This window comes from Mastomys coucha, unplaced genomic scaffold, assembly GCF_008632895.1.
Source record: "Mastomys coucha isolate ucsf_1 unplaced genomic scaffold, UCSF_Mcou_1 pScaffold21, whole genome shotgun sequence".
Classification (NCBI taxonomy): domain Eukaryota; kingdom Metazoa; phylum Chordata; class Mammalia; order Rodentia; family Muridae; genus Mastomys; species Mastomys coucha.
Window position 1 is genome coordinate 19,036,067 of NW_022196904.1, and position 10,671 is coordinate 19,046,737.

The 10,671-nt window shown below is 50.2% G+C and overlaps 1 protein-coding gene across 16 annotated transcripts in view; it reads right to left on the bottom strand.

Moving 5' to 3' along the window:
• Pou2f2 (POU class 2 homeobox 2) overlaps positions 1 to 10,671 on the bottom strand; it is an 80,686-nt gene that overhangs the window by 12,956 nt on the left and 57,059 nt on the right. For 8 of the 16 annotated variants that reach the window (XM_031385719.1, XM_031385720.1, XM_031385721.1 and 5 more), the window contains 2 exons: positions 7,847 to 8,029; positions 7,333 to 7,611 (listed from right to left, as the gene is read on the bottom strand). In XM_031385719.1, coding sequence (XP_031241579.1) covers positions 7,333 to 7,611; positions 7,847 to 8,029 — 462 coding nt within the window. The remainder of the gene's footprint in view (positions 1 to 7,332; positions 7,612 to 7,846; positions 8,030 to 10,671) is intronic. The other 8 variants (XM_031385733.1, XM_031385729.1, XM_031385732.1 and 5 more) reach the window with 3 other exon arrangements.

Sequence of the window (10,671 nt, forward strand, 5' to 3'; positions counted from 1 at the left end):
AACAGGTCCAATGAAACACTTGTTTCTTTTCTAATTCAAAAAACCAACTAGATACAGAAGCCAAAATCCCAGCAATCAGTTCTTGGCCAATGCAATCCATGTTCCAACACCACATCCTTCCTGTGCCAGCCAGCCTCCCTTCCCACCTGTGTGCCCACTTCCTATGGCTCCTCTCGATTCTACATCCAGATCTATAGCCCCTCTTCCCATCAGCTAACACAAGGAACCATAAAGGGAGTCAATCAAATCATACCACTCCCTCGTTTGACGTCTCTCAGGAGACTCGTGTCTGGTTCAATTACCCACCTGCCTGTCCAGCGAGTGACAAACCTTAGGAATGGGTCCTAGGCCGCCCCATCTCACTGTGTAGCCAAGGGTGGTCTTGAACCCTTCTGATCCTTTTGGACAGTGCCTCCTGCCTCTACCTCGTGAGTTCTGGGATTACAGGTGTGTGCCAGCACCAGAGCTTTACACAGTGCTGTAGATGGAAGGACCTCATGCAAGCACTCTTACCAAGTGGCCTCGTCTCCAGCTCAAACAATTGTGTTTTGTTTTTTTTTTGAGTTAGAGTCTCACATTGCAGCCCAGGTGGTCTCGAACTCAGGGCAGTCCTCCTGCCTCAGCCTCCTGAGTGCTGGAGTTACAGGTATGTGCTGCCAGCCCTGGCTTTAGAATAATTTCTAAATTACAGACTAAATTCTGTCTGACTCCTCTCCCTTATGCCTGCCTCCACACACACTTATCTTTGTACACGTGTGCATGCACATGCATGCCTGTATACACGTGTATGTACGCATGTAGGGACAGGACAGCAAGCAGTCAACCAGGAGTGTCCTCCTCAATCACTCTCTACTTTATGTTTTGAGACAGGGTCTCTCACCGAACCAGAAGGCTAACAAGTCAGCTAGGCTGGTGGGCCAGCAAGCCCCAAGTATGCTGTTGTCACTGAGCTAGGATCACAGGGAAGAAAGAACTGTTGAGCCCGCAATTTTTACAAGGATGCTAGGGATCCACCTGAGCCTTCGACAGGCTTTCTCAGCATAATTTTTACACCAAGCTATGTCCCCAGCCTGTGGTGGTTTTGTTGGTTGGCTGAGACACTGTCTCAAGGCTAAGGCAGGCCTTGAGTCCTTATCCTCCTGCCCACACACCCCAAGATCCAGAACCACAGGGTGTACCCCACTTGGCTTTCCCTCGCCTCCTCGTCCACCCCACTCCAGCCTTACTCAAGTCAAGCTGCTTTCCCTCTCCGCCTGTATTTGGTTGTTCCCCACGCCCCCACCCCCCTTTTCTTTCAAAACTGACTCACTCAGCCCTGGGTTCTCAAAGGCTATCTTCTCAGTGAAGTTTTTCCTAACCACCCATTAGGCCAGCCCCTCCCTTTCCCACGAGGCCTTGTTTCGTTTTGTGAATCACCCTTCCTCTGAACCACTTGTTGCTGGTTCGTGTTTGTTTATGGTCTGTTTCCCTGCTGGGGCACACCATCCTCAAGGACAGCCAGCCATGGGTAGGCATGGCATAGACAAGGGACTTTATGGATGGCACGTTCATGGACGTGATGGTTCATGATGTGATGGAGCAGAAGGTGGGAGTGTGGCGCTGGGGGTGTGTGAGGGGGGCTGAGGGAGGAGTAAGTGTTCAAGGCTCGTGTGGGCTATAAAGAAGTTCAAGGTTAGTTTGTGCCATATAGATTCAGTTTTAAAACGAAAGGGAAGGAGGCTGGAGAGAAGCTCGGCAGTTGAGAGCTCTTGCCGTTCTTGCAGAGGACTGAAGCTCTGCACCAGCTCGTCCGTCCGGCAACTCACAGCTGCCTGAAACTTCAGCTTCAGGACATCTAGCCTTCACATACATCCACCCAGACATGGTATTTGTTCACATAAATACACACAAGTACACATAGGATAAAAATAAATCTGAAAAAACAAAAAGCAAGTTTGAACAGTCAGGGAGGAAATTAAAAATAAAGGCAATGGAGGGGCGGGGCCAGTGAGGCCCCATGGAGGGGCGGGGCCAGTGAGGCTACATTCCACAGCGCAGGAGTCCCTGACTGGGTCACTGAACAAACAGTGGGGAGACATTCAACAGGGAGGAGGGAAAACTTGTGTTCAGAGTCTCCTAGTGTGCATATTACCTTTTACTGAAATTCCAACTAACTGCACATCCTGACCAGGAATCAGTAGGCAGGACTACCCAGCCCAGAACTCCATAGCTCTGTCTATATGCTGACCCTACACCGCTGTCCCTTTTTAAAACAATAGGGCTCCACTCTTCTATCTGGGCATCTGCCCTGCCCCATGTTCGGGTCTCAGGAGTGAGAGGCAGTTCTTCAAGGCTTAGGTACAGATTCAAATGAGGCCAGAGGATACACCTGTTCTGAGCAGAGAGATGCAGGGGACATTTTGCTTGCTCCAGAAAGACACTGAGGAGATATCCCTGGAGCTGGGCCCAATACTCCACGGTAGACCTTTTCAATGACCTGAGCCAAACATTCCTGCCGCTCTTCAGCCACTTAGACCTCAGCTCTGGTGAGCATGATCCTCAGCCAAGCTTATCCACAGCTATCTCTCCCTACCACCTTGGCCCAGCTTCTGAGCCTGCCCTTCTCTTATGTCAACACTGCTCGCTGTCTGCAAGCCTGTCCTTCTTTGACCTTCCACGACCTCCCAGTTCCTGGTTCCAGATTCCCACCAGACCAGACCCCGTGGGGAACAATTCCTTAGACCCCCTCGGCCTAGCAGATATGCTTAGGCATCATGTCCTGTAGTCCTTTCCAACTCAACCAATACAAAACGATGTTTTCACAGTTAATGTTAAGTTTTCAGTCAATGCCAACCCCTGCTCCAGGCATTCTGAAAGACCCCCCTGAAGAGACACCTTTCCTTTCCTTGATTGAAAAACTGTAACGACAAAGCATCCCTCATTGATTTGATAAACATCCACATAGCTCAGTAGAACACACCACACCAAGCACCAGATGGGCCAATTATCCAACTGTATGTAATATAATCGTCCTTTCAGAGGGACAGCTTAGAAACTACAGGGAAGCATCCTGACAAACAGTCTACCTGGCAGGGGAATGCTCCCTCTTTATTTTATATTATAATATCATTTTAAAGTGGTGGGGTCATGAATTTTTTGTTTTGCTTGTTTTATGGTGCTGGGGTTTGAACCCCTGTCTCAGGCAAACCAGGTAAGTATTCTACTGTGCTTCTACTGAGCTACACCCCAACCCCTCACTGAGGGATTCTAGGCAGGAACTCTACCACTGAGCCACGCCCCCAGCCCCTCACTGGGGGATTCTAGGCAGGTGCTCTACCACTGAGCCACACCCCCAGCCCCTCACTGGGGGATTCTAGGCAGGGGCTCTACCACTGAGCCACGCCCCACCCTCTCACTGGGGAAATTCTAGGTAGGTGCTCTACCACTCAGCCACACCCCCAGCCCCTCACTGAGGGATTCTAGGCAGGACACTACATTATGCTATACCCACAGCCTTAAGAGTGCTTCCAAGACTGGCAGTGGTGGCGCACGCCTTTAATCCCAGCACTTGGGAGGCAGAGTCAGGTGGATTTCTGAGTTCGAGGCCAGCCTGGTCTATAGAGCGAGTTCCAGGACACCCAGGGCTATACAGAAAAACCCTGTCTGGAAAAACAAACAAACAAACAAACAAACAAACAAAAAACCCCAAAAAAAACAAAAAAAGAGTGCTTCTGGCTTGACTTCTTAGTATTTCCAAATTGTAACACATTTTAATTTCGCTACAAGCCAGGAAGTCTCCTGGGAGGCAAAGATGACTGTGACTCATTCCTTAGTCCCTAGATTCTGCCAGGGTCCAACACACAGGAGGACTGGGGATGCAAGTGACCTGACTGCAGGGACAGAGCAGAGCAGGCAAAGAGAAGTGGAAGTGGGCAGAGGAGATGGGAACTCAAGCCCAGGAGCTGTTCTAGAAAGGTGGAGGCCATGGGCAGGAGGAGCTGTACCTGGTCCCCGTGTGCTACCCAGCACACTGGAGGTACAACACAGACCACTCCTGAGCGAATGAGGCCACAAGGCATCTCAGCCCATGAGAATGAATTCCTAGAATTCAGCTTTGCACCTGCTAAGGGGATTGAGTGGAAAGACCCAGAATGAGGCTGTCTAGGAGGGAAAGAAGCAAGAGGAAAGGGCTTGCAGGGAGAAGTACTGGAGATCTAGCCACTAGAGCATGATGGGACGGCAGACGCCTGAGCATCAGCCTGGCGGTGGTCCTGATGCTGCACAAACACAGGGAGTGTCTATGACTTGCTCATGGCATGGTGGCATGGCCAGTGCTACACCAGGCCACCCACCTCTCCTCCTTCCTGTACTCTGTTGAAAGATGGCTCCTCAGACACATTCAGACACAGCCAGAACAGGAAAACCCACATAGATTAGCTGGATATGGGGATTTGAGCTGGGTGTGACAGATGAAGAGCTGCCCAGGTAAAGGACGAGATGGAGAGGAAAATGGAAGCAAAGCCTCAGCAAGGATCCCTAAGACTCTGCACTGTGTGTGCTACCAAGCAAAGGACGTGCACCTGCTGCAGGAGTCTCTGGTGGCCCTGGTGGGAGGGGACTGGAAACCATGTCCCCGTGAAGAATGGCTGAAGCAAGAGCCATGACAGGCAGGTTGTGTGGCTAGAACTCTGAGCTCCCAGAGCCTCACAATCCTACTCACGAGGGATCCCATCTCGTCACTGCGACTCTCCAGCATTCTGAGTGATGACACGTGAATCCAGAGGTGCCATCTTTAGACACCTTGGCATGGTGTCTGGTTATTGCCACAGGGTGAGCTTGGCATGGGTAGGGCTATGCTAGGAAGGGCCATCATGGAGCAGAGTGGTTACTCTGCAGAACCAGGCCCAGAGGCAGGCACAGCTCAGTGTTCAGGAAAGTCCCGAAAGCATCCGTAATGAGATGGACCTCCCAAAATGCGTAAACTCCCAGTGAGGACAGCCCCACAAGAGGTGGACAGTTCCCCTTCATCAACAGCTCCCCGAAGGGTGTTGGGGGGAGATAGAGGATAGCATGAGAGAAGGGAGGTGAGAAGCTATCCCAAAAGCAGTTAAAGGGTTTCTTTGCTATAGGATTTCCCAAAACTTTCACCATCTTAGAATGTGGTGAATTCAAGTGCTCGTAGAAACAAGACAGGCAGGAGTGGACTGCAGAGGATGAAGCCACCTGAATGGCAAGCCTGGGCTTCTCTGCGACTGCTGACTTTTGTCTCTCTTTACTGTGGATTTATTTAACTAGTCCTCTTGTGTGCGTATTAGGTAAGCATCCTACCACTGAGCCATGCTCCCAGCCCCTCACTGGGGGATTCTAGGCAGGGGCTCTACCACTGAGCCATGCCCCTCAGCTCCTCACTGGGGGATTCTAGGCAGGGGTTCTACCACTGAGCCACACCCTAGCCCCTCACTGGGGGATTCTAGGCAGGGGCTCTACCACTGAGCCACACTCCCAGCCCTAACTGGGGGATTCTAGGAGGGGGCCCTACCACTGAGTCACACCCCCAGTCCCTCACTGGGGGATTCTAGGTAGGTATCTACCAGTGAACTACATCTTCAGCCTATATTTTCACTTTTTATTTTGAGACCAAGACTCACCACTTCTTTTTTTTTTTTTTTTTTTTTTTTTTTTTGAGACAGGGTGTCACTACGTAGGTCTGGCTGTCCTGAAGCTCACTATGTAGACCCAGTTGGACTCAAACTCACAGATATCTGCCTGCCTCTGCCTCCTGAGTGCTCCACTCTGCCTGGCTAAGTCGCACCACCTTTGAACCACCACTTGCAACCAGCCACCACTGTATGGAAAATATATAGGTCACTGTTGAGTCGAACTGTGCCCAACCCTCGAAAGATAGGTTAAAATATTGACCTAGGTACCTGTAAATATCTTGAAATAGGGTCTTTGCAGACATAACAAAGTTAAAATAAGCTCATGAGATAGGCACTAGTACAGTGACTGGTGTCCGAATAAGAACAGGAAATCTGGGCAGAGACAAACACAGAGACAGAAGGTCCACATGGCAATCCAGGCAGGTTGTGGAGTGACCCCTCTGACCCATCTCCACCTTGGGACGCTAAGGATCACTGTCATCGCTAGGAGCTAGACACAACAAAGGCTTTTCCCAAACCTTCAGATGGAGCACGGCCCTGCCGACATCTTAACTTTGGCAGTGCGGTTTGTGACAATATATTTCTGGGTTTTGTTGGTTGGCTTTATTCTGATATTTTCTAGGTTTGTCTAGGTAACTCAATCTGGATTCAAACTCATAGAGATCCTCCTGCTTAAGCCTCCTAAGTGCTGGGCTGTAGATATGCTCCAACACAAGGGGCTCCATTTCTCTCTCTCTCTCTCTTTCTCTCTCTCTCTCTCTCTTTTTTTCTGAGGCAGAGTTTCTCTGTGTAGCCCTGACTGTCCTGAAACTGGCTATGTAGACCAGGCTGGCCTCGAACTCAGATTTACCTGCTTCTCCCTCCCAAGTGCTGGGATTAGAGGTGTGTGACAACCCTGCTCAGCTGTTTGTTTTTAACCATTGGGTTGATAGCAGCTTGTAATAGCGACTCCAGGTAACAACCATAGCCACTAGTCATGATTTGAAGTAGACGTGCCGGCTCCAATACTGGGAGGGTGAAACTGGTTTTAAACTCTGTCCATCGACCTTTTTACTGGAATATCATCCACTAATGAACCAAGAGGCACGGCTCTACTTTAGGGAGTTTTGATTATTTGTATTTTTGCTTCATTCTGTTTTCTGAGACAGGTCTCCTGTAGCGTAGGCTGACCTCAACCTTGATAAGGTACTTTAAACTTCTGATCCATCTGTCTTTACCTCCTGAGCACTGGGGTCACAGGTGTGTTGCCATCATACTAGGATTATGCTTGGGTTTTTCGGTTTGAACTCAGGGCTTTGGGCACGCCATGCAAGCTCTACCAACTGAGCTACACTCCCAGGCCTGCCTGGAGCACCAATTCTGATTCCTGGCCTTTCTGTTTTATGCCCACACAGACACCATTCATGGTAATGAGGGTGGCAACTTCTGGTTATACGGCGAGTGTTTGGAAGATGCACAGAGACTGGGTAGCTGAACCCACCACGAAGAGGACTCAGGTACATGGGCTACTCCGTGGGAGCCTTGCTTTAGCCATCTGTAGGATGGGAAGGTACACTCTCCCAAAGCTTCTGACAGTTGCAGAACTGCCCAGCACACGGTTGGTGTCAGAAGGGCCCTGGTGGACCAGTTACCCCTTCCGTGTGCTTCAGCAGGTCCCCTGCTCCGGGGAGTAGGGGGTGGGGGCTGCCCTTACCTGTGCTGTGAGCTGGATGGGTTGGGACAAGGTGAGCTGGGGGGTCCCTGGGGGCTGGCTGGTAGGCTGTGATGGTGGCAGGTCGCCTCCCCCAGAGGAGGCTGGGGTCTGCGAGGTGGAGGAGGAGGCAGAAGAGGTGGAGGAGGAGGTGGAGGCGGCAGCGGCAGCGGCAGCAGCGTTGGCGGCGGCAGCACTGGACTGCTGTACAGCAGCGGCCAGCAGCTGGGCCTGAGCTTGCTGGAGGAGGAGTTGCTGCTGAGCGGGTATCAGCGCTGAGAGCTGCAGGCAGCGGTGAGCCGCAGCGTGAGCGGGCAGACACAGGCAGGGCAGCAGGGGCAGAGAAGGCAGAGAGAGTTTAGGATCTGAGTCAGGCCGTTAGGTGACACATCTTTTACAGGACAGAGGAGGAGGAGAAGAGGCAAGTGAGAGGGGGCAGCTGTGGCCTTGGTGAGGCTCGTCACCGGCAGGGAGGATCGTACCCTCCTCCGCACATGGTCCTTCGACAGATACTTACCCCAGCTAGCTGGCTGCCCGTCAACATGAGTTGGGCCTGGGGCAGATGAGGCTGAGCCGGCTGGGGGGGCGGGGGTGCTGCTGGGGCTGAATCACCAGTGGGGTCTTCAGCCTTGATCTGGGGAGGAGAGAGGCAGGGTCCGGGACCCCAGAATGTTAAGTGGAGGCCAGAGAGAATGCCCACCTGTGAACCAAAAAGAGGGTATGTGTGTGGCTGTGGCAGTCCTCGGCTGGCACAGAGAAGTGGGCTAGAGGAGCAGCCAAGCCATGGCTTGAGGCCTCTGACTACTTCTCTGGCCTCAGGGTTCTCAGAAGTTGGTTAAGGCTAGCACCCCATATGCACACAAACATCCTCCACCTTTGGAAAGCACTCTCCTCCTCCTGGGATCAGTTTCCCCACCTGTAAAATGGGAAACGCTGACGGTAGGAACCTGGGCAGTCTCTACGACTCACACATGCCCCTCGCTTGCTTCAACTTGGGGTACAACTATTTTGTTGTTGTTGTTGCTTTTTGAGACAGGGTTTCACTATGTAGCCCTGGTTGCCTTGGAATTCCCTATGTAGACTGATCTCGAACTCCCGAAGATCCACCTGCCTCTGCTTCCCGAGTGCTAGGATTAAAGGTGTTCACTACAACACCCAGCCAGGGGGCTACCACTCTTATTTGTCCTTTGGAATAAAATTTTGTTGAAAGGACTGGAGAGGTGGCTCAGTGGTTAAGAGCACTAGTTGCCCTTCGAGAGGACCAAGATTTGGTTCCCAGCATCCACATGGCAGCTCAATCATAGATTGGTAACTCAAGTTCTGGGGGATCTGACAACCTCTACTGGCCTCTGTGGGCACTGAGCACGCACATTTTCTTGTGGTGCACAGACAAACATGCATGCAAAACTCTTATATACATAAAAGTAAAATTAGAATTTTCTTTTATTGTTGAAAAGAAGGGCTGGGCAGTGGTGGCACACACCTTTAATCCCAGCACTTGGGAGGCAGAGGCAGGCAGATTTCTCAGTTCGAGGCCAGCCTGGTCTACAGAGTGAGTTCCAGGACAGCCAGAGCTATACAGAGAAACCCTATCTTGAAAAAACAAACAAACAAAAAAAGAAAAAAAGAAAAAGAAAAGAAAAGAAAAGAAGGGTCTTAGAATGGAAAAATTACCACTGGGAGTTGAGCAGAGTGGTATACACCTGTAATCCAGGCACTTAGGGGAGAGGCAGAGGCAGGTGGATTGCTGTGAGTGCTAGGCTAGACAAGGCTGCACACGCACTTAGGAACACATAAATGTATGTATGTATGTATGTATGTATATATGTATATACATATATATGTAACAACAATTAATGAAAAAAGCAGTCATGAATTTGAAAAAGAACAAGGAGGAAGTTATGGGGAGGCTTTGGAGGGAGAAAAGGGGAGGGAAAATTATGTAATTATAATATCAAAAAAGAAAATTAAATTAAGTCATTTTAACTGAAAATAAAAAGATCCAAAACAATTCAACCTTACCAGCTAGAGTGGTTATGGTCTGAGTACCAGTAATTCTCAGCACTTGGGAGGCTGAGGCAGGAGGATTTTGAGTTTGAGGGCCAGCCTATGTTACATATTAATACCCTATCTCTAAAAATAAAGGAAGCAGCGTGGCATTTCACGATCACGCACGATTATGGAGACAGGCAGACCGTACCCATGGGGCACATGGGCAAGAATGGAAGAGGCAGGCTGGAGAGACCAACAGGAAGCTGGACCCACCCATCCTGCCCTTTCCAATCACTCATTTCAGAGAAAAACAGAGTCCAAGCAGGGCCAGCAAAGCACTGCTGGTCCTGACCTGGGGACCGGCCACAGGCGGCTCCGGCCTTCCCGTCTCCCTCATTACGATGTGGATATAGCCTGCATCGCACACATAAAACAGACCAACATTGTCAAGCCATCCTTGGCCCCCTTCTCTTTTCCACAAAAAAAAGCCGAACAGCGGGGACTGTTGGCTGAGAAGATGCAGGCTGCAGGTGTGTGGGGGCATTTGACAGATACCACGCTTCTGGACCAGATCGGACACCAGGGACCGCCTACCACTCAGTGTCTCCTTTGACAAAAGGAGATCTAGAGAGAGACCACACAACTTATGGGAGCTGACACCGCAGGCCCACAGGGAGTGGCACCTGGAACTCAGAGGGAAATAGACAGACAGAGGCTAAGGAAAGGCCGAAGGACAAGTCCTGATGTCTCAGGTTATGGAATGGATGTGTCAGAAATGATATTATTAGAAGTTGGAGATATGGGCATTCCCCAGAAAGATGTTTAAAGGCTCACTCTCCTGGCTAAGTTGTAGTCAGTGTCTAAGAGATATTTATTTATTTTATTTATTTTATTATTTGCATGTGTAGGTATGCACATGCCACAATGCACATGTGGAGGTCAGGGGACAACTTGCAGAAATTACTTCTCTCCTTCTGCCGTATGGGTTCCAGGGACTGAACTCAGGTCAATTCAGGCTTGGTGGCAAGTGTCTTTACCCAGAGCCATCTCATTCCACTTTCCGATAAATTACTTAGTTTTTATGTAGTCCAGGCTGGCCTCAAACTCAATGCACTCTTCTTGCCTTATCATTCTTAGGGCCGGGAATAGCAGCACGCATTACCAGATCCAACAGCATTCTTAGAGCGTGCTTAGTTTGGGGAAATTCAGAACGAGACCCTAAAGATCCATGTGTATTTTGATAGGAGTTATGTTGTTGTTGTTGTTTTGTTTTGTTTTTATCGAGACAGGGTTTCTCTGTGTAGCTCTGGCTGTCCTTGAACTCACTCTGTAGACCAGGCTGGCCTTGAA